This window comes from Colletotrichum fioriniae (genome assembly GCF_027942845.1).
Source record: "Colletotrichum fioriniae strain IMI 355084 chromosome Unknown scaffold_3, whole genome shotgun sequence".
Lineage (NCBI taxonomy): Eukaryota > Fungi > Ascomycota > Sordariomycetes > Glomerellales > Glomerellaceae > Colletotrichum > Colletotrichum fioriniae.
The window spans coordinates 2,369,861-2,391,942 of NW_027076839.1; the positions used below are offsets into that span (position 1 = coordinate 2,369,861).

General features: G+C 54.3%; 10 protein-coding genes across 10 annotated transcripts; 4 read left to right on the forward strand and 6 right to left on the reverse strand.

The window, feature by feature from the left end:
• Positions 1 to 1,089: 1,089 nt before the first annotated feature.
• Positions 1,090 to 1,659, forward strand: N0V96_003535 (uncharacterized protein; the record flags this gene model as incomplete). The annotated part of the gene is made up of 1 exon (XM_065756864.1): positions 1,090 to 1,659. One exon carries the CDS (start codon positions 1,090 to 1,092, stop codon positions 1,657 to 1,659), a length of 570 nt encoding a protein of 189 aa, XP_065614631.1.
• A 1,152-nt stretch (positions 1,660 to 2,811) lies between these two features.
• On the forward strand, positions 2,812 to 4,079 carry hus1 (Checkpoint protein hus1; the record flags this gene model as incomplete). The annotated part of the gene is made up of 4 exons (XM_065756865.1): positions 2,812 to 2,854; positions 2,968 to 3,073; positions 3,141 to 3,993; positions 4,053 to 4,079. The coding sequence occupies 4 exons, from the start codon at positions 2,812 to 2,814 to the stop codon at positions 4,077 to 4,079; spliced, it is 1,029 nt and encodes a 342-aa protein (XP_065614632.1).
• A 359-nt stretch (positions 4,080 to 4,438) lies between these two features.
• On the reverse strand, positions 4,439 to 5,246 carry N0V96_003537 (uncharacterized protein; the record flags this gene model as incomplete). The annotated part of the gene is made up of 2 exons (XM_065756866.1): positions 4,439 to 4,680; positions 4,787 to 5,246. 2 exons carry the CDS (start codon positions 5,244 to 5,246, stop codon positions 4,439 to 4,441), a joined length of 702 nt encoding a protein of 233 aa, XP_065614633.1.
• Positions 5,247 to 5,679: 433 nt separating this feature from the next.
• On the forward strand, positions 5,680 to 6,750 carry MED6 (Mediator of RNA polymerase II transcription subunit 6; the record flags this gene model as incomplete). Its single annotated transcript, XM_053196085.1, has 2 exons — positions 5,680 to 6,108; positions 6,187 to 6,750. The coding sequence occupies 2 exons, from the start codon at positions 5,680 to 5,682 to the stop codon at positions 6,748 to 6,750; spliced, it is 993 nt and encodes a 330-aa protein (XP_053046509.1).
• A 763-nt stretch (positions 6,751 to 7,513) lies between these two features.
• On the reverse strand, positions 7,514 to 8,515 carry N0V96_003539 (uncharacterized protein; the record flags this gene model as incomplete). The annotated part of the gene is made up of 1 exon (XM_065756867.1): positions 7,514 to 8,515. The coding sequence occupies one exon, from the start codon at positions 8,513 to 8,515 to the stop codon at positions 7,514 to 7,516; it is 1,002 nt and encodes a 333-aa protein (XP_065614634.1).
• Positions 8,516 to 9,185: 670 nt separating this feature from the next.
• Positions 9,186 to 10,432, reverse strand: N0V96_003540 (uncharacterized protein; the record flags this gene model as incomplete). Its single annotated transcript, XM_065756868.1, has 6 exons — positions 9,186 to 9,360; positions 9,424 to 9,473; positions 9,520 to 9,578; positions 9,647 to 9,865; positions 9,939 to 10,172; positions 10,297 to 10,432. 6 exons carry the CDS (start codon positions 10,430 to 10,432, stop codon positions 9,186 to 9,188), a joined length of 873 nt encoding a protein of 290 aa, XP_065614635.1.
• Positions 10,433 to 11,429: 997 nt separating this feature from the next.
• On the reverse strand, positions 11,430 to 15,065 carry ECM16 (putative ATP-dependent RNA helicase DHR1; the record flags this gene model as incomplete). Its single annotated transcript, XM_053196082.2, has 1 exon — positions 11,430 to 15,065. The coding sequence occupies one exon, from the start codon at positions 15,063 to 15,065 to the stop codon at positions 11,430 to 11,432; it is 3,636 nt and encodes a 1,211-aa protein (XP_053046506.1).
• A 793-nt stretch (positions 15,066 to 15,858) lies between these two features.
• N0V96_003542 (uncharacterized protein) lies at positions 15,859 to 16,214 on the forward strand (the record flags this gene model as incomplete). The annotated part of the gene is made up of 2 exons (XM_065756869.1): positions 15,859 to 15,862; positions 15,952 to 16,214. 2 exons carry the CDS (start codon positions 15,859 to 15,861, stop codon positions 16,212 to 16,214), a joined length of 267 nt encoding a protein of 88 aa, XP_065614636.1.
• Positions 16,215 to 17,862: 1,648 nt separating this feature from the next.
• N0V96_003543 (uncharacterized protein) lies at positions 17,863 to 19,068 on the reverse strand (the record flags this gene model as incomplete). Its single annotated transcript, XM_053196080.1, has 1 exon — positions 17,863 to 19,068. One exon carries the CDS (start codon positions 19,066 to 19,068, stop codon positions 17,863 to 17,865), a length of 1,206 nt encoding a protein of 401 aa, XP_053046504.1.
• A 997-nt stretch (positions 19,069 to 20,065) lies between these two features.
• N0V96_003544 (uncharacterized protein) lies at positions 20,066 to 21,149 on the reverse strand (the record flags this gene model as incomplete). The annotated part of the gene is made up of 2 exons (XM_053196079.1): positions 20,066 to 20,527; positions 20,643 to 21,149. The coding sequence occupies 2 exons, from the start codon at positions 21,147 to 21,149 to the stop codon at positions 20,066 to 20,068; spliced, it is 969 nt and encodes a 322-aa protein (XP_053046503.1).
• Positions 21,150 to 22,082: the final 933 nt, after the last annotated feature.

Below are 22,082 nucleotides of genomic sequence, written 5' to 3' on the forward strand. Positions count from 1 at the left end.
ACGCGAACTGGCTAGCCTTCGGCCGAGTTGGCCGATCTAGTCAGGCTGTCACCAAGAGCTAAGCCCACGATGTCTCTCTCGGCAATCGCTTGTTCCAGGGAAGTCTGTCATGTCAAGCGACCTAGATCTCCTACTTCGATCCCATACATGTTCAAGTTCTGGTTCCGCATTACTAAGGTAGGTATTCGGCAAACGTGGGAACCAAGTGGCGATAAGGGGTGGCTAAAACTGCATACATTTCAATGCTGAAATCAACATCAGCTGAACCTTATGCCGCCTGCCAACCTGCCTCACTTTGGTCGACTGTCTCGCTCCATCTCTGCTCTGTTTGGTCTGAGTTGGGGTCAGGCGCAACCACATGTCCGAAACAAGCACCGCTCAGGCGCCCGTGTTTCCGTCCTGCAGGTCTCTACACCTTACCTAGCTTGGCCTGCCATGTTTCTCTCTTTCGCTATCGGAGACGGCGGCTCTAGTATCCTTTTTTTTTCTTCTGCCCCTCCTCAGCATGGCATCTTACTCTTGTTTAGTGTAATAAGGAGTGGGATGAAATGGTGGAGGTCAGCAACACCGAAACGGTTCCTCTTCCTGGAGGACTGGGAAGAGGGGCACGCATTCCTTCTGACAAGCGTCAAGCGTCACAAGCTCTCCAGCCAATACATGATGTTTCCCAAAAAGGTCAGACCAGGACGAAATGCCGCCAGCGCACATGTCAAGCATAGCCCAGCGAGTCGACGGCACACCTTGTACTCAAGGTATGGCTCCGTGCACCATGCCTTTTTTTCCTGAGAAAGACATGGCTGACCCGGTAGAGGATCCGGAACGGTCCAACGGCGGAGGTCAATGTCGAGCCATCCATCTGCAAGGCACGATTAGCTTTCCTAAAGTCAGTGGCTCTTCCTGTCCGGGTGTTCGTATCCCTTTTCCCTTCTTTGTTATGTTCCTCGTCGTCTTTGTTCATCACTGTTCGACCGCCGTTTGGTCTAGCAACAAAGGCTTCGGTTAGCCCGGACTCGTTTTCCTCTAGCAAGTTTCTGTGTTTCCGACGCTGGGTCTTATAGCGAATTCCATGTCCCTCTCCCGCTGGAGACGATGAACATTTTCAAATCTGTTATGCGGAAGCAGGAGATGGCTTCGAATCCCGCTGCCGACGACACCTGCTGCGCAATATGTTACGAAAAAGTAGGCGAGGCTAAGGAGGAGGGCGACAAGGAGGTCTGGCGATATCTCCCCTGCGGCCACCGCTTCGGCGGCGACTGCATACAACACTGGCTCGGCGTCGCCAGCGTCGACGAGCCGCACTGCCCTTGGTGTAGGGTGAGCATGCGGTGCGACTGTGGACATCCCGTGGTGCCGACGACAAAGCCGACGCGCAATTACATGTACTGGGGTTGGATGCCGTGCGAGATATGTCACACGCAACTACAGCGTACTCGCAAAACATCCAAATACTTTCGTGGTCAGCTTCTACCGCGGCTCAACTCTCTCATCCACTCGCTCGATCACAACATGGCGTCGATTCCTCAAGAGGTGCCCAAGGAACAGGAAGAAACACCAACAAAAGAACCCTGGGAGGATCGCGAAGTATGGAGAAAGAAGTGGACCGAGCATTTTATCCAAGAAGATCGGAAAGCTTCTGGGTCGAAATCGCCAAAGAAATAACACCAGTGGGTGATTGTTTCCGTCTCTTGGTGAGATCGGAGATATCAATATCGCGGGGTCTAAGCAGAGACATCGCGATTTCTTTGGCGTTGAGGAAGCTCGGCTTCACACCCCCGGCGTACACAAGTGATGAATACACAAGGGATAGGAATGCATGGCGGTGGTTCCTAAGGGCCGATAGACTATGGCACCACAGCGGCTGGCAGGACTGGCATTATGACAACCAAGCCAGGTCTTCACGCAATAGTTTGACGGGAGCATCATGATTTGGGCGAAGCCTCATCAGTCTTCTTATGTCTTATGAGACAGCAGATGGTATAGGTGACGGATCTCATTTGTCCAATACCTGTAACGAATTTCCAGCTTTTTACAACAAATTCAATCAAATTCTATTTTCTCATGTCATGTTCGAAATGAAAATTCGATGTTATCTTGAAGCTAGACTTTCTACATAGACTTAGAATGCTTCACGGTGATGCAGTTCACCAACCAACTTGACTACACTCCATATCTGTCGACGTCACTCTGGGACAGCCAATACACCCTCTGACGTCCATACCAACCACCACGTTCTCAGAGATGTTGAATCAAGAGAAGGGGGGAAAGCGAAGCCGGTCGGGACATTATCCAACTGGCCGGCCCTCAGTGAGAGCGGTCTCGCCATCTCTCGTCTTCTGCGCATCCTCGGGGACCTCAGGCGATGGCGGGGTAGGCACGAACTGTGAATGGGGTGAGGTCTCTCAATCTGGACACGCTAGGCAGGGGTAGATGCCCCGCGCTAAAGACTCCCGTGCCGTTTTTCTGCAGACCATCTTTGCTGGCAGCACCTGCAGTGCAGCGTGGCGGCAGGCATGTACCGCCTTTGCCCGGTGCCTTCTCCCTGCCAGTGGCAGCACCACGCACGACGGCGGACCACACTGCACCGCACCTCTGAAAGGCAAGATCGCGTCGTTCCTCTTTCCACTTTACGCGTCTACACCAAAAGAGGCAATCAGCTTCCCCCCACCGTACCTCTCCGCCGTTAACCACCATCCTTCCCCCAGTCAACTGCAGCCGGGTGTTTCTCTCTATTTGTGTGACTCCCTGTACCTATAAGGTTTTTCTGTACGGACGGACGGACGGGCATCTCGCTGAGAGATCGAGATTTCGAAAATGCGATTCAAGACGGAGCTCAAGAATATCCGTACCTTTTCCAGTGCGTCTGAACCCACAAGACCCCATGCCTGCCTACCTGCTTGCCGACCGGCAGGCTTTGCTGCAACCTCGGGTTCGTTTATTGACTCTCTGGCCGTTCCCTTTGCTTTACAGAGCTCACCGCTGCCCTCAACTCGCTCGAGAAGATCGCATGGGTTCGCCTAGACGATGAAACAGCGCGCTTCACCGTCATTCCCGACACGGGTTCTCAAGTCTGGTCGTAAGATTGCTGCACTCTGACTCTGGTAGCGTCTTGAGAAGCTTTGGTTGCTGAATCATGGCTCCAGTTCTCTACCCATGGACTTCATCTTTGACAGCTACCACATCCAATCCGCCGAAGACCACAACACCATCAATCTAGAGCTGCCACTGCAACCCCTCCAACGTGCCCTTCGTTCTGCACTCAACAGCACCTCCGCCTCGTTGCGTCTGACCAAGAAGGATGGAATCCCCGTGCTGTCCATGACCATCACGACCACGACGAACACCTCTTCAGGGTCAGGTCTCCCGGGCCGCAACGCCGCTTATGCCGGTCTCGAAAACGACCCTTTTGACGAGGACGACCAGGGATTTGCCGCTGAGCACCTAGAGACGTCTCTGCGTCGCGAGCGCGAGAAGATCATCACCCAGGACATTCCCGTCCGGGTGTTGCATCCAGAGACGGTAGAGACAATCATGCAGCCCACTGTGCGCGAGACAGACGTGCACATCACCATGCCGCCTCTGCTCCAGCTCAAGGCCATTTCGGACCGCTTCACCAAGCTCGCGCTCTCGTCCGGCACAAATTCCCGCGTGAGCCCCAAGCTGGAGCTCAGCGCCAACATGTTTGGCAACCTGAAGCTGCGGATCGCCACCGAGGCCGTTGACGTCTCGAGTACGTGGTCGGGACTCGTCAATCCGGAGTTGGACCCCACGCAGCTGGAGATGCCCGTTGACGAGCACCCGAGCGTCAAGTTCAAGGAGGGCGGCCCGGAGAAGTGGGCAACGGTGAGGGTGGATGGCAAGGACTGGAGCCGGGTGTTGAGTGTAGGGCGGCTCGAGGGGAGAGTCGTTGCTGCTTTCGCAGACGACCATGCTTTGATTCTGTACGTTTACGTGCCGCAGTATGACGATGCTTCGGCAGACGACGCCGTACTTACCGTAAGAGATCCCTTGCATGCGCATGCACCTGAGAGTGAATACTGGCTGATCACTCACAGTACTACGTTACATCGTTCAGCGCATGAGTTGTGTTTACGACTTTGGACTGGGAAGGGTGGCATTGTAATTGTTTGGAACTGGCGTTCAGGTTGATAAAAAGTGGGTGCACTGAGGTAGAGGTCGGCGTTTCTGTGAGCCACAGGGGCTGGATCAATCTGCAGACCAGTTTTGAAGTTGAGGCCGATGATGGGCTACAGATTTGCATGCGATGATATCTAGCGAGTCAGTCATTCAAATGACCAGGCACATATTGATTGCTGGATCTCGTTTAGCAGTTTGAGAGTGAATGTACTTGTGAACTGCGACTTCTAATGCGCTTGTTTGCGCATCAAAAGCGACGTGGGTATCATTGATCTGTTTCTTCGGTCTCACCACTCTCACCGATCTACCGTCCTTCATCGACGGCGCTCATCAGGACTGCGCCGACGGTCCCTCGAACGCGGCCGCTGACCCTCTCTACTCCTGCTCCGCCGTCGATGCTCTCTCGGCCCGCGCTCTCGCTCACCACCCTCACGGCTCCGGCTTCTCGCCTTACGATGATGCCGCCTCGCCCGCCCCTCATCACGGTCGCGATCCCTGCGTTCTCGACCACCGTGCTCCCGTCCTTCACCACGGCGATGATGGTGCCTCTCTTCCCCCCCACGGTCCCGATCCCGACTCCGCCTCCTCTCGCCATCTCTCCTCCTCTCTCTCCGGGGGCTAGGACTCCGACTCCGCCTCCGCCTTCTCTCACGATCCTCATCTCGATCCCTGCGCTCCCTCTTCTCACTGACAACGAGCCCGCTCTTGGCCCCTTCCTCCTCCACAGGCTTCGCATCGCCAGCACCACCACCACCAATCCCCCTGGACCCGCTCACCTCGACTGCATTCGCTCCCGACGAATCCCGCTGCGGCACAGGCAACCCCAGCGCGCGCGCGAGCGCGTCCTCCTCGGCCTCTTTGATCTTGCGCAGCTCCTCCTTGCGCGCGCGCTCCTGCCTCTCTTGTTCCGTCTCGCCTTCGACCGCTCCTGCATCGTCGCCGTCGCCTTTGGCGTACCAATTGAGGTCGCGGCCCTTTTGCCAGCGGCCGACGGGGGCTTTGAGGCTGTGGCCGAGGTAGTTTTCGCGGTGAGAGGAGTTTGCGACTTCGTCCCAGCTGAAGTTGACGCCGCCGCGAGAGCCGGATTTGCGGACGCTCGAGAGGAGGTCCATTGTTTCGGGGACTTTCAAGTTGATTTGATGTTTTCTTTGGGTATCGGTGCTTTGATTTTCTCGTGATGTGATTCTTTTGGTAAGGGGTTTCCTTGAGTGTTGTTGGTATTTGATGATGGTAGGTTTGACAAGGGTTGTCGTTGGGTAGGTAGGCTGCATTCGAATTGAAGGTCTGGGAGCTTAAAGATTGTCGGCAGGCAAGGCCATCACGTGATGACCCCCCGCAAAACACCCCTGACGATCCAGCCCCTGCAGTCGAACAAGCTCCGGCCCCACGATACGAAAGTTGGAGAGCTTCCACTCCGGCTCAGAAAGCTCCGTAATCCGCCCTCCGAACGTCACCCACGCCCGCCCAGCATAACACGACTCCCGTCGTCAACAACTTATTCAACATACCTCCTCCCAACCAAGGACCAAATTTCTCCACTTCAGAATGGCCAACCCAAACGACCCGCCTCTGGACGAGATCCAATGGCGCGCCCCCGACATCGCAGCCTCGATGCAGGGCATCCACTCCAACAGTGTGCTCTTCTACTTTGCCGAGTCGCCCTTTTTCGACCGTCAGTCCAATAACGCCGTCATCACGAACCAGGCCATGTTCAACCCGGCCCTTCTCAAGAACCTCGCCACGCGCGAAGCCTTCGAGAGCGAGCTCGACAAGATGGCCGGGCTCGAGTTCAGGGTCCTGCACGCGCCCGCCGACATGGTCATGGGCACGGGCGTGTGGACGATTGTGAAGCAGACGAGGCAGAAGAACCTCGACCGCGGGCGGATGGAGACTAAGCCTCTGGCATATTACTTTGTCGTCGGGGAGAATATCTATCAGGCGCCGACGCTGGGCGATCTTCTCAGTTCGAGGATTGTAGGTCCCTTCCCTGCCTCTCTCACGAAAGAGATGGCACTCTTTTTGAAGAATGATTGAGTTCTAACATAACATCAGGAATCAATCGCCGAATCAATGAGAAAGGTTCTTCCCGCGGCCGACAGCGTACGCAAGTGGACGCCCTCCCTAGGCCATGTCTATACCCAACCGACGCCCCCCTCAGCCCTCGCCCGCGCGAAAGATGGAGCAGCAGCAGCAGCAGCAGCAGACACACCCGCCGCCGAAGGCGCAACGAATGGTACCAAGAACTTGGCGGGCGCCAAATCAGGCAGCAACGGCAAAAAGGACTCGACGGCCAACGCGCTGGACAGGCTGGCAGAGGAGTCCTTTGCGATCCACATGCGCCACGGCGGCGACTACTTTGACGAGAACCCAATCACGGGCAGGCCCGGCGACTTCCACTTTGCGAGCACGGGGCGCAAGGACAAGATTGCGCCGCCGCCGCCGCCATCGCAGGCTTCGCAGGCGCAACCTAAGCCGGTGATCAATACTAAGCTGGCGGAGGAGGCCAAGAAGGAGGGGAAGGAGGGCAAGAGCCCCAAGACGCCCAACGGGCCAAAGCCCAAGAGGAAGAAGAGCAAGATTGCGACGCCGGCTACGACGCCTGGTCCGTCTTCGTGAGAATGAGTTCGGGAGGGTAAAAGATAAAGAAGAGATGGATTCGACTCACTCATAGCGTTTTGATTTAGTAATGATACCCCCAATCTGTCCAGGAGAGCATGCCTTCTACTATTTTTCTAGAGAGAAAAAATTAGAAGACAAAAAACAATAACGGTCCGACCGAGCGAGGAATCGAACTTGCATCCCGAAATAGACAGGAGACTTCACTGTCTAGTCGGGGCCTATACAGCCCGATTAACCCCTCGACCACACGGCCCAGGTGCTTGTTGTTGAGAAATGGTGATGATTCATCGGCTATAGAGCCTCGCGGGTATCCTGCTCGTATTCTGAGGCGTCCCGCGCAGTGAATCGGGCTCGCCTACGCTTCTCACCTCAGAACCTATCATGGCCTATGATTAGGAAAGAGGCGGCTCAGAATTCTCGATCATAGTTATTTTTTGATATGTTCCCAAGTTGACTATGGGTGCTTGGAAATGTTCACCCTGCATGAATAGCTCGGAACTTGATTACCTTTGTGTGTATACTAACTTATATCTTTTCATCTTGTTGGGTTGATATTATACTACGATCCTTTACTCATGCAGAGCGTTTGCTAGAAAAGGCATCCTATTCAGCCTCTCCCTCATATTTACCAGTTGTATGGTAGGTGACCATGTATTTGAAGCTAAGACTTGGAATCTATGGTCTTTGGCGCTCCTCAAAACTCCCGATAAGTGGTATCAAACATCATTGCTAATCTAATGAGCGTCTCTTAAACCCCCTTTTACTCCTCCTCCTCCTCCTCCTCATCACCCTTCACCCATCCACTACTCTCCCTCAACCACATCTCCCAACTCTGCAACCTTGGCTCCATCCCCCTCAACATCTCAACATCAGCCTTATACCCTTCCTCCTCAAACCACTCCATACTCCTCCCGGCATCCTCAAAAGCCCACCTCACACCCCGACCGACAACCCCCCACGTCCTCGGCATCCTCTGCCCAACAACCCTCTTAAACACCTCCTCCGCCTCGTCGAAACCAATCTCATCACCAGCGAGCCCCAGCGCCCTACCACCCCATCCTCCTCCTCCTCCTCCCTCGGCCTTGGTACCGGGACCTTCTACCAGCGCCCGAGCCGCAAAGAGCCCGATATCCCTCGCGCTGACAAGCTGCATCTTCCGCGCACCCACCGGCATCGTCGCCCACAGCCCACCCATGACGGAGCCCATGACCCCCGCCGAGGCAGCGTAATTATCCATGAACCCCGCCGGCCTCAAAATTGTCCACTTCGTCGGCGTGCCGCGCGTCTTGTCGCGGAGGTACACCTCGACGCGGTGCTTGGCCGCAAAGTGCGGCACGGGCGTCGGGTTCGTCCACGAGCGCTCGTCACCTCCGCGGTCGACGCTCGAGAAGACGATGTGCGGTACCTTGTGGGCGATTGCTGCGTCGATGAGGGGTATGGCTTGCGCTTCGTCTCCCGGGGGGACGGTCACGAGGTAGAGGGCGGATATGTCTCGGTGGGAGGCGAAGATTGGGGATGGGTTTTCGGGGGTGCCTTGGATGAGGGTGATTGGTGATGATGATGGTGTAGTTGTTATTGTAGATGCTGATGATTGACGGTCTTTGAATACTTTGAGGAGGGCTTGTGATTTAGGAGAGGATGGGGAGCGGGTGAGGGCTAGGATTTGGGGCGGGTTGGGAGCTGAGGCGAGGGCTGCGATTGTTGCGCTTCCCGTCTGGCCGGTTGCGCCGACGATGAGGATTTTTGGTGTTTTGGATGTCATTCTTAGCGATAATTATCCTGAGTTTGGCTTTTATTGAGATTGTTTTTTTAGTGTAGTGAGCAAAAGGCGTCTTACATATAGTCTAGTGAGAGTGTAGATCATGGAGACTTTTCGGGCACTTTGACTGGCGTCGTATCGCGCTAGTCTTTCTATTTTAATACTATACTAAGATGAATCCCACGAGAAGATCACCACCCGAACGACGCTCGACGGGTAGCAAGCATTTCGGAGACTTTGTTATCTTGACTGTAGTCAGTTTCTGCCAAGACTGCGAGATTACGCGTACTACATTCCGCCTTTATTTCGACTTCGATACTTCCAGGACTTAGACAATCCAGCTCCAAGCAATGGCAAAGTGAACGCCATAAGTCTACTTTTGATTGGCACAAGTGACCGTATTTACGGTCTGCGACGTTGTTTCGATGGTCTCCCAACAGTGATATCTAATCACTGATCTCAATCTGCTCGCAAGGCTTGTCTTCAACTGGCTTCTGCGTGGCCAATTTCTCTATAGGCAATTTTCCTGTCCCTCTATGGATCTTTCTCTCTCTCTCTCTCTCTCTCTCTCTCTCTCTCTCTCTCTCTCTCTCTCTCTCTCTCTCTCTCTTCTCGCTGATCCTCATTCTGATAATTCAACAGGCTACACCAAGGGAGCCAATGAGGCTCAGCCTTAGTTGATAACGTAGCCGCCGTCAACGGACAACGAGGCGCCGTGGATAAAGGACGCCTTGGAGCTGCAGAGAAACAAAACGGCATCGGCGACTTCTTGCGGCGTTCCTTTCCGCTTCATAGGCGCTACTGCGATCATGGGATCATCTGGTGAGACTTCGCTTGTCATGGGCGTGCTGAATTGCCTCGATCAGCTCTCATGATCAACACCTTTCATCCAGTTAACTCCCGGAACTTACTCAATGATCCCTGGGCACACACAGTTGACGCGGATATTATACTTTGCATACTACTAGCTGTCAGACTGAAGTCTCTCATCGTAGAAGGAAACCCACATCGATTGCATCACTTCTCGTCATACTTAAGATAGCTGCCTTGGAAGCGTTGTAGGCCGCTATCATCGTTGTCAGATATTGCCCTTCACACATGAAAAAAAAGGAGGCATTCTCGGCTTGGACTCACGTGTCTCTGGCCGGCTAACTAGGCTGAGATTACTCGCAACATTGACAATGACGCCCCGGTTTCCTGGTCTGCCGTCGTGTGTCTTCATGGATTCCTGCTTGATCATGTGCGTGAGCTCCGCCCGCGAGCACAACCATGTGCCGCGGTAGTTGATGTTGGTGATCTCGTCAAACTCGGCGGGTGTCAGGAGGTGTGACGGTGCTTTTGGTCCAAACATGCCTTCCAATTGCCGTCAATAATCTTCCCGATATGTTGCTTAGGGATGTCAAACAATAATCCTGGATAGACTCACCAGCACAGTTGACTGCATAATCGATCCGGCCCCATTCCTCCACAACATTCTCCATGCACGAAGCAATGTCCTCGTCGTTCCGGTTGTCAATCTCCATGACAAAAGTGCGCGTCTCCCCGTTGGCCTCCCGGCACATACGAGCTGTCTCCAGCGCGCCGTCCTCATCTCTGTCGAGCAGAGCGATGCGCTTGCAGCCCTCACGGGCGAATGAGATTGCCACCTGGCGGCCGATTCCTGAGTTCACTCTGTCAGCAGCAGTCTCAAAACCTATCTCATTCTCCCTCTCGCCATATTTTTGGGTTCATGACTGGATGTATAGCATTCAAGAGTTATTCAATATACTAAGGTGTGACCTTACCTGAAGCAGCGCCGGTGACGACGGCGACGCCTGAAAAGAGTGTCATTTTCATTTCAATCTCGCGGAGAGCGCTCATGCATTCGTCAATGAGGGCTTCGTTTTCCTTCCAGGTCGACCTCTGCTGTTGCAATATCATCGGAGCCAAGTCCGGAAGGGGGAAGGGGGGGATTTCTGTAAGTAAGGACGATCTTATGACGGGTACGGGATTGCGTAAGAGCTCTCTAGCCTACACTCGAGCAGAGTGAATTCCAAATCGGAACTGCTCTGTAAACAAAAAATAGGTTTGGCGTATGAATCAGCAACAAGGAAAGCTTGTTGGTCGTGGTCACGATAGTCGGCTATACCCCGCGTACAATCTTAGGCTTCACTTCGGCTTCGTTTAAAGAAATAAGAAATTCGGTATTCCTTCGGTGAACGAATAGAATTGGCAATAAATTGGCACTAGAATGAAAGAAAAGCATCCTTCTCGAAGGAAAAAGACAGTACAAGTCAAGTCTCGCTCGGGCCCGGCCACGGGCGTGCATCTGCAGCTTTACCCGCTTCACAATTTCCTTCGTCCGAAGTTCCCTTAGGGCCACCCGTGTCCGAGTGGTATGCCGTGTATTACTCGAGGCCTGAATCTCAGACTAACCTTCCGCCCCCTCTTCACCCGCGAACGAGCCGATTGAAAACAGAAAGACGGAGAAGGAGGGAGGAGAACGCATGGTCCATACTGAGTACAAAGAGAACCCCCGTGTCGGAAGAAGGTTCAGGTTTATGAACCGATTCTACCGACCCAGCTCGCCACGTGTTTGGATCTCCGGCCGGTTTTGACTCTTGTTTTGGGAGGTTTGGCATTGGGGCGAGGAGGAGTTTCCATCTAAAGGTACCGTCTCACCCGATTCGCTCATGTAGAAGGGGCTCTGCCGGTACGACTGGCGAATGACTGAATCAGAGGGAGAATAAACTGACTCTAGTCGGCTGCGTGTTGTAGTTTCGACTAATTTAGAGAACCCGGCTTTTTTTTTAAACCTCGGAGACGAACGATTCATTGTCGCCGCTAAGGTAGAGATGATAGATTAACAGTGAATGTCTTGTGACCCATTCTATTCTTTTGAAAATATGCTTATATCAACTTTTGATTCCCCCGCGTTTCATTCAACAACCCAACCCTTACCGGCAACCCTGCGCTGCACGACCTTCTTCATCGGCAATGGCCACCCCTGGCCACCGACCCCCTCGGCCCTGAGGTACGGCACAACCCACACCTCGCGCGTATTCGCCGTCGACGAAATCTCCTTGACCGGCTTCCCATAGCTCACGAGCGGCGTGCCCTTGGCCAAGCTCGCGAGCTGCCCGCCCGTGACGTCCGTGAGCGCAAGCATCCTCGTCTTGGGCGTTTTGTTCACGTCAGCGCCCTGCGTCGCGCGCTGGAGCTGCGAGTACACGACGAATTCGGGGCACTCGGCCGGGCTGAGGTGGGCGAGCGGCGATGTCGGGTGGATGTAGATGTACTTCTCCGCGCCGTGGCCCACGCCGAGCGGCGAGAGCGGGATGTAGGGCACGTCGATGGCGCGGCCGGGCTTGCGCGTCACCTCGGGCGGCACGGGGGCCTTGTCGGCGCGGAGGGCGACGTGGTCGATGAAGCCGGCGGCCACCATCTGCTTGAGGTAGGCGACCTGCTTGTCTGAGGGGGCGTCGAGCCGGTCCTGGTATTTGAGGTTCTTGAAGGCGGGGATGTTGGCGCGGAGGAGCTCGGTGATTTGCTGGCGCAGCTGCGTCACCTCCTTCATGACCTTGTACCGGACAAAGTGGTCCTCGCACCACTTCTCCGTCGGGTCGTGGGCGTACTCGCCGACGACCTGGAGGAGCTTGATGGCGTCGGACCTGTCGTCCAGGTAGCAGAAATTCTTGTGCGCGGCGTTGAAGAGGCGTCTGATGTTGGCCTGGCGATCCTCCGCGATGATGTCGGCGGTGCGGCGGAACTCGGACTCGTCGCGCGCCTCGAGGGAGGGGATAGCCTGGTGCTCCGGGACAAAGACCTCGGCGGCCGAGAGCGCTGCTACCATCATGATGGTATACGGCAGGCAGTCGTGCTGGTGGCCGACGAGGAGGATGCGGGCGAAGCGGGGTGAGAGCGGGAAGATGGACATTGTCGATCCGATCTTCGTGATTTGGCCTTCCGGCGCAATGGCCGAGAGGTAGGTGAGCAGCTTCTCGGCCTGGCGGAGACCCATGCGGTTCGGCGGCGTCGGGAAGGGGAAGTTGACAACGTTGGAGAGGTTCATCGCCTTGAGCTGGAGCACGACGCCGTCAACGGGCATCCGCAGGATCTCGGGGTCTGTGAACTCGGGAAGGTCTCTCTCGTAGACGGCCGAGGAATAGAGTCTGTAGCAGTGACCGGGCCCCGTACGACCGGCACGACCAGCACGCTGACTGGCACTGGCCTTGCTGATCCAGCCGATTTCGTAGGTTTGTACTCCGCTCAAGCGGTCGTATTGCCGCTCTTTGGACCGGCCACAGTCAAAGACGTAACGGATGCCAGGAATCGTCAAACTGGTTTCCGCAACGTTGGTTGCCAAAATAACTTGACGATGATTTTCGGGAGGATCCTCAAATACTCTCATCTGCTCTTTAGTTGGCAGAAGAGAGTAAAGGGGTAAGACTTGCATCTTCATAGGCCCCGTTTCTCCCTCCTCTCCTTCAATTTCGAACTCCTTGTCGTCCTCGTGCTCCATGTCCTCATCCTCACCGAGGCCGTCGTCGATGTCGGCACCGATGGTATCGTCAACCTCGCCAAAGTCGATATCTTCGACCTCCATAGGCGCGTCGGTGGCTGAGATCTGGACCTTGGGTGCGCTGGCTTCGGTAAAGCCACCGAATGCTTCCCTGAGGCGCTTGCTCAGATACCTAATCTCATTTTGACCGGTAAGGAACACCAAAAAGCCCCCGGGCGGTAGCTTCCTGTGACCACGCATAATCTTGTTAAAAGCCTCCTCGACGAAGTCAGACTGTGTCCGCCTTGCAAAATGAATCGTGACGGAATGCTGTCGTCCTTCGACTTCGACCACGGGAGGTGGGGTGGGGAATAGTGTGGTGTTGTTGGTCATGTCTTCGACTCTCAGCGTCGCAGACATGATGATGATCTTGAGCGGCTTGATCGAAGGATCAACCTTGTCATCGCCCTTGCGAATGTTGTTGATACGGCTCAGCATTCCAATGAGGATATCTGTATTGACGCTTCTCTCGTGGGCCTCGTCGATGATGATTGCCGAGTACTTCTTCAGAGAAAAGTCTTGCCCCATCTCTCGCAACAACACACCATCCGTCATAAACTTGATGGCCGTCTTGGCCGAAGCTGTGCCCTCGAACCGGATCTGGTATCCAACTCTGTCCGAGTGATCACCTAGTTCTTGCGCGACACGTTTTGACATACTCACGGCAGCAACTCGTCGGGGTTGCGTGACGCCAATCATGCCCGGAGTAGCAGAGCCAGGAGAACCATAACCAGCCTCATACAAGAATTGCGGCACCTGGGTCGTCTTACCGGAACCTGTAGAGCCGCATACGACGACGATGTCGTTGTTGTGAATCATCTCCATAATCTTCTGTTCCTCAGCGACTACCGGAAGTTTCATGCGGACTTCCTGAATCTCTGGCGTTCTCGTCACAGCAACAGCGTATGCCTTGCGTGCAAGGTTTGTTGTCGGTTGTAGTTCCTGAGGTAGTGGTTCCTGTTCAAGCGGACGTGGCTCAAAATTCTCTGGTCTAGGAATTTCCAGTGCCGTGGAGGCCTCTGTTGTTCCTTCGAAACCAAGGGCTTCGTTTCTTTGCGCAAGAGCCCAGGCCTTGAAAGCAGACTGCCTTGTGCTGGTAGACTCTTCTTCGTCGTCCTCGCTTTCGTCTTCATCTTCATCGTCTTCCTCAGACTCTTCGGGACCTTCGCTTGATTCTTCAGACTCCCCAGCTGAATCTTCGTCCTCATCGCTTGATATTTGCTCTGCGTCATCGCTCAGGCCATTCCATTCGTCCTCTGCATCCTTCGCTTTCTCCGCTTCAGCGATGGAGAATTTGGACGTTACGCCGCCTCTCTTTTGACGCTTCTGAAGCACTGGTCGTCCCGAATCATCGACATCTAATGGACGCTTCAGACCGGAGCCTACAGATGCGGCGGGTTGCGGTTCCGGCTTCGGTGCTGGTGCAGGTGCCGATTCAGGTGCTGGTGCTTGTGGAGGTGATAATGGTGTTGACTTTGCTTTCGCTGCTGCTACTGGCGCAGGTGCCTTGAGTGTGGCCTTGGGAGCTTGCGGCTTGGTTGCCTTTGGAGTCTGTTCTTCGCTATCGTCAGAATCCACCTCGGGCGCCTCCTCTCTCTCCTCATAAAGCAGTTCCTCCGCATCCGCGTCGACTGCCAAGCCGGCATTCTTTTCCCGCAATGCCCTCGTCAGAGCCTGGCGTTTGGACTCCTTGCCCTGGCCGAGAGTCTTGGTGCTCGTGAACAGGCTCGTGTCGACCTTTTGCTGCGCGAGCTTGGCGAGAATTTCGCGATTCTCATCTTTGCGAAGCTTGTTGGTGATGTACTTTTCCAGCCGCTTCGCCTTCTTGCCGCTGGCCTTGGCACCGTCCCCTTGCAACTCGGCCTTGAGCTGCGCTCTCTTTTCCTGGAGACGTTTCTGGTCTTCGGGGAGAATCTCATCCGCATTCGAGTCCTGGAGGATGGTGCCGTTTTCCTTGGCCCTCTCGCGGGCGAGCACCTTGTGCTTTCGTTGTCTTGGGACGAATTTGCCCATTTTGATCTGTGTGACAAGTTCGAATTTGTCTTCAATGTAGATCCTTCGTGGTGTGTGTGGTGCTGCTTTGGACCGAAGCAAAAGTCGCTGGTTCTAATGCAGCCTCTCACCTCACTAGAAAAAGTTTAGGCGGATGAGACTAAGTTTCGTTGCTGATGCAGTTGAGATGAGATCAAGTCGTCAAAGCCTAGAGAAGGGATCAAATTTTGGAAAAAATGCGTCGCAAAACAATTCTTAATACCTCTAGAAAATTGGCATTGTAACGAGGGTATCAAGATTAGGAGATGCACCTAAGGTATAATCTCATGTTTCTCTCACTCAACGCTGAGGGTCGCTAAGACGCGCTGCCAAACTCTGGAAATTTTTGGATAAAAAAGGTTCTGCCGCGTTGACCGCCAGACCTCCGGCTATTTCGGGCCTAGTGCGGGGCGATCCATACCCCTGTCGCCCGCTGCTGTGGATTCAACGGGTCCCTCACTGGCTGCACTCAGTTGGCCCTGCGAGTCCAACTTACGACTTCAACAAACGACCTACATCATACGCCTACACGATCAAGTTGTAAAGGCACATCCCAAAACCGAAAAGCCTGAGTATCAAATTACTCTATTCCCCCCCAAAAATACTACCTCAGGACATCCAATACGATGGAACCTCAGGGAATCAGAGAAGAGGCCTTCCCCGCACGAAGCAGGCAGGAAACGGGAACAGTAAACGGCGTCCCAACAGAAGTTACTTCAGTCTCCTTTTCCGACAAGTTCGTATTGACAATTTCACAAGATGGCAAGCTCTCACAATGGGTGTGTTATCTATTTGTCCCCAAGTTTTATCAAGAGTAAATCTTACTGACCACACATAAAGATCCAAGTACCTCTACAAGCTTCTACAGGCGGTATGGTTGACCTGAGCCTGCCTTCAACCAGCTGGGGCCTTCTCCCATCGGTCCACCTGACGCCCAAGACTCTTCTCGGCGGCGGTGGTGATGAGAGAGAAACTTTGGGACAACTCTACGCAGCACAGATTGCCAGTCTAATGTCCACGAGAGACCCCGAGGATCGCAGAACGCTCGTTTTGGGACTGGGGCTCACCAAGGTCGACACTGAGCGGGAGGCCTTCTTCGATACAGTCGAGCTAGTCCAGAAGGTTCTGTGAGATAACTGCTAAATAATGTGGGAAATCTCGTGCCAGAAAGCTGCGGTGATGATAGCCGCTTCTGCAACTGGTCTCTGAACAGAGCATACGCTGGCTGAAAGGTATCTCGCTGGTGGAAGCCAAATGCTCTTTGGTGGGAACCAAGCTTAGACATCAGTACTGATGTGCCATGAAGGTAGCGCATGAGGAACGAACAGCCCTCGGGATCAAGGGTTGGTCTATGGGAGGGTGGTATGATGAAAATGGACTTCAAAAGTCTACAGCCGGTATGGCACTGGCTACATGGGCATGGTTCAGGTCTAAACGTCCCAGTGGCGCCTAGAAACTCAGAGGCATCACCGGCTTCATACAAAAATACGTTTCACAAATGAAGCTCAGCCGATATTATATTGCAGGGCGCTTCGACACTTTATCGATTGCGGTAGTCCTGGTAGCAGTCGTTTTGTATGCAGTCATTTGATAGAAACCGGCACCAAGACTGTAGGACGTTTGCTTATCTCTGTCAAAAGCAGAAGGTATTCGAAATCCAGAAATAGAACCTGCCATGCACCACAGGCCTTCTCCATCTATACAGGTACGTACTGTGTCAGGATCAACTTGCTTTTTCCGCGTCCTCAGTGACAGCCATACTCGTGGCGGTGAGTCGGGGGGAGACAGTCTGCACAACAAGAGACAACGCAGTGCCACAGCACATGAAAGCCGGGCCACCACCCCTTTCCCCCCACGTTCAAGCAGACCTCCCATCTGATAGGCGAGCCCAGAGATGTCCTCAGTCCAGGCCGGGGAGCGCGAGCCGTCGGGTTCCGACGGGCTGGGTATGCAGAGTAGACAAGATGACAGCCACTTTTGACACTCCCCCGGGCCGGCACAGGCGGGAACGGCTTCCGGCATATGTACAGGTGCCACCGTTAGCCAGAAAGAAAGAAAGCACCTCAGACTACTACTTTCTCATCACCGACAAGAAGAAAAGAGAAGAAGTAATTATGGCGGTCAGGGAACGGGACGGGAGCGCGCAGTTGTCGGCGGCTGAGTGTGAAAGAAGAGAGGCCGACGTTTCTCAAAGGATGGTTCCTTGACAAAGCTTTTTCTCTGATAAAGCAGGCTACAAAATAATGTTATGCTTGACTTTCTCCACGGAATTTAGAATGTTCATATGCATGAGAAGTCATTGAAGACAAGCATTGGCATTCAAGAGAGCGTTGGCATGCTCAAGACCTTCCCTTGCCTTGGAACAATCGACTAATTCTCAAAACATAGCGGCGCTCAAGTCTTCGTATCTACATGATACGTAAAGCAGCTGCCTCGGTCACAACCACGGACATGTCGAGGAAAGATCCTCCCTCGCCCCGACCGCCGCCGAACCCACCACCAAGTCCTAGTTGAAGCATGCTCTCTTCGCATTCTCGCTCTGATTGGTGTAAGTCAGTATACTATTTCATGATACTGACAATACAAAAAGCTAATATTAGTATGGATGCTTGCATAGTGACTGAAACATACGTGGAGAAAACAAGATTTTGGGTAGCAAGCTGTTCAGGTTGAACGACACCACAAGAATAAAATGTGATGGAGACGTGCTGGATTACCGAGTACTCCAACAATTAGAGACATCCTTACACAATATTGATCTTCAACTCTGGGCAGCTCTTCATAGCTTAGACTTCTCTTTGGGCACCCACGTCCCCTCCCTCACCTCAAACTCTCTCCCCTTGTTCCATCCAAGCCACTCCTCGAGCGCCTCCTCACCACCATCACCAGGTGTAAGAGGAACGCCGACATACCCTCCTCCTTCAACACCAGGCCCCTGCCCCCGTCTCGGATTCTCATCTGCACCTGCCGCCACAGCCAGACACGGCGTCTCCACCAACGTCACCGCCGGCCTCTGATCTCCTTCTCTTGCCGCCTCCGTCTCGAGCTCGTGATATTCCAACACGGGCGTACAGCACGCGTCCGTCCCGTCAAACACCTTCTCCCACTCCCCCCTCGTCCGACTCTTGAAAATCTTGGTGAACAACTCCCGCAGCTCTCCCCACCTGCTCCGGTCGAACCTCTCCTCCTCCCACCCCTGCCCCGCCAACCCGAGCCCCTTGATAAACGCCGCAAAGAACTGTGGCTCCAGCGCCCCGACAGCAAAGTACTTGCCGTCCTTTGTCTCGTACGTGTCGTAGTACGGACACCCGCCGTCGAGCATGTTCCTCCCGCGCCCGTTGTCCCCGAGCGGGTTCTTGAGCGCGAACCGCGGGAACGTGGCGAGGTACGCTGACCCGTCCACCATGTTCGCCTCCACAACCTGCCCTTTCCCCCCGTTCCTCTCCCGCGCCAGCAGCGCCATCAGGATTCCCTGGAACAGCATCGCCCCTCCGCCCGCGAAATCGGCAAGAATGTTCCACGGCGGGTGCGGCTTCTCCCCGTCCCGGCCGAGCATGCTCAACGCCCCGGACACGGCGAGGTAATTGATATCATGGCCCGCCATGTCTTTATACCGCCCATCCCTTCGGAAGCCCGTCATGCGGCCGTAAATCAGGCCCCTGTTTGCCTTTTCCAGGACCTCGGGCCCCAACCCCAGCTTCTCCAGCACGCCCGGGCGGAAGGGGTCGATGAGCACGTCGGCCTTTTCGGCGAGGCGTTTGACGAAAGCGAGACCGGCGGGCGATTTCAGATCCACGGCGACGGAGGCCTTGTGGCGGGCTAGCATGTCTTCCGTCGGTAGGGGCGTGCGGCTTCCCTCGATGGCGCGGTCGACGCGGAGGACGGAGGCGCCTGCGTCGGAGAGGAGCATGCCTGCAAAGGGACCCGGTGCGAGGCCGGCGAATTCGAGGACTTTGATGCCTTTAAGGGGCGGAGGGCCGACCATAGTTACTGGTTTATTTCACTTAGATGATACTGAAGATGGCAGGGTGTATATGAGGATGAAGATGAAGAGACTTAGGATGACGACAAGGTCTTTATGTACTTGTTTCTGAATGACTTAGTAAGGTACTTGTTTGTTATATTGTAAGAAATCTTTACAGATACATGTAGATGAAATTGTTGCAGAATTGTGAAATGAAGACGCCCGGTTGTGAGTTGTGACCGAGACATGAGCCCGGTAAACTTTGAGTTGGGGAAGCTCCCAAGAAGCCGAGGCAGTGTCCGCCTGTGGGCGGGTGGTCGGAGTTGCTGAAAACAAGCAACTCCTAATTAGCACTGGCACCGGACCGCGGGGGGGACGGGACAGGGAGCTACTGTGGGGTCGGTGAGCACCTTATTGCCGGTGCATGATGTACTCGGTGTGGGGTTAGGTACTGAAGGTGAGGTGAGGTAGTTGCTTGAAAAGGCCTTGAACATAGGGGGCCGATGGGATGGGATGGGATGGGGTTTCGTTGGCTCCCAAGTATTTCGTACTTCTATCACTTTTGAGAGTGCCAAGCGCTCCAAAGTGCCTCTCCACAAGAGCAGTCCTTATTGAAGTTTATTCTTCCTAACTGGTGATATGTGATACAATTTATACAGCCCGAATCTCCAAATCAGCCCCATGCGTACTTATAATCTAAGGTATGTATACTTCTGTACATAAGATGATAAACATAACGACTATCGGAAGGAGTTGATGATTAGGCATTTTGAGGGTATTTTCTCCTTGATACCATGCCCATCTTGCAGAAATGTAGATATCATTGAGATGTTCATGTTTTAGCGCAGTATCCTTACACTCACATGAGAAATTGAAGCAATTCCTAACACTGCCTGAGGTATACAGCAATAAACGTGACGAATTCGAAGAAAAAAGGTATCTTGCAAATTATTGTTCACAAACAAACCCATCACGCCCAGTGCAGTCCAGCCTACGAAGGTAACCTCCAAAAGCACACTCAAAGGTTCATCGAAACCCCGGGATCAACCCCATTCAGCAGCTCTACAGTCTCCTCCCACACCCGCCCCTGCATCTGCTCCCCCTCCTCGCCCTGCATGACCTTGGGGAACCGCACGACGACGCAGTCGCTCATGTACCGCCCGTGGGCCTCCTCGCCGGCGAAGGCGCCCGCCGTCAGGCACCGCGACCCGACCTCGGCCGACCGCGCCAGCAGCTTTAGCCCGACCTTGACGACGATCGTCAGCGGGAAGGGAATGTTGCGGAACAGCGCCGTCGCGCAGAGGCCCGGGTTCAGCGTCGTCACCTGCACCCGTCCCTTGCCCGACGCGTCCGCCGCGATGGCCAGCTGCCGCGCCAGGATCACCTGCATCAGCTTCGACGTGTTGTACCGGTCCGTCAGGCTCTTGTTGGTATTGAGGGCCTTGTAAATGTCTTCCTCGTTGCGTTCGTGGAATTTGGCCTGCCCGGGGTGCGCAAAAGCGTGTAAGTGGATGAATACTTCCCATGATACCACACGCAGTTTGAGGAAGAAGATAAGGGAAAAAAGAAAAAAAAAACACACAACAAAAACTCACCATTTGACTCGCATCCGAAGCGACAATCACAATCTTGGGCGTAACATTATGTGTCTTGCCCGTCCTCCTCAGCACGGGCAACAACTTCAACCCCAACAAGAACGTGCTCAGCACGTTCACCGTAATCGTGCTCTCCCACCCCTCGGCGTCGACCCTCTTGCTCGTCGCGATGCTCGCGTTCAGCACCGCGAAATCCAGCCTCGGCAGCTTATCCGCGCGCGCCGCAAACTCCTTTACGCTCTCAAACGACGCCTGGTCCAGCGGCCACACCTCGACGACGCCGCGCCGGCCCGTCGTCAACTCAATGTCCGTCTTGGCCGCCTCGCCTTTATCGGTGCTGCGTACGGCGAGGATCACCTTGGCGGCGTTGAGCCGCACAAAGTGCCGCGCCGCTTCGAGGCCCAGACCGACGTTAGAGCCCGTGACGATGATGGTGCGGCCGGCGCAGTCGTCGGATGGGTAGGGGAGCTTTTTGAATTGGGAGCGGAGGAAGTCTACTGCCATCATCTTGGCGGCTTTTTCTCTGCTGGTTTGTTCTTGCTTATTAAAGTTTCGGGTCCTTGGCTGGTAGCTCTCTTGCTTCGAAGAAGCTCTGCAGTTGTTTCTCTCGCAGCAGTTGTTATCCGCGTCTTTCGGTCAATGACGTTCTAGCAAGTCGAAAGTCTGCAGTTGAATAAGGAACAATGCACGTAGGGAATGAACAAAGTAAGAGAGGTAAGGGAGGGCACGGTGAGTTTATCAATACCATCTCCCCCCCTCTCTCTTTTAACTACCTACTTTTACGGTCTACCTTTCCCCTTCCCCTCTCCCGACCTATCCGTCTAGACCTTGTCTAGACCTCCCTCTCCCAGAGCTCAAGCTTTCCTGTTCAATGCTGCGGGGAAGGGGAGGGAGCTTCGAGAGGGAGAGGGAGTGAGACAGACAGAGCACGGAAGCTACCCTGATGCTTCCCGCTACCCGGGAAATGTTTCACCAAGCTCAGCGAGCAGGCATTGACCGACGTGGAACACTAACCTGCGCACTAGCGCGACGTAACATGAGGCGAAAAAAACCACCAAAAAGAGATGTTCGTTGATAGGCAGCAAGTACGGAGTACCGGGCGAATACCGTGCGCATGCGTGGTCTCCAAGGCGTATTCGTATCTGTCCTCCACATCCCATCTGCCCATCTCTTATGCCATAGTGGCTGGCGTCTGGGAAGTATGAACGTTACTTTGATGCCCATATTCGCCCCGTAGGTTGGGTCGTGGAGCCGCGCCAGCTTTCCTTCCGTAGGCCAAACGAAATAACGCCAGGAGATCCCAATCTAGGTCAAGGTTTAGTTTGATTGCATGATTCACCGGGTCTTTGTCACATTGGAGTAGTCCTGATTCCGGAGCCAACGGCCAGCCAGCCGGATCCATATGAGGGACGAACGTGCGTCTCGAAAGATCGTCTGAAT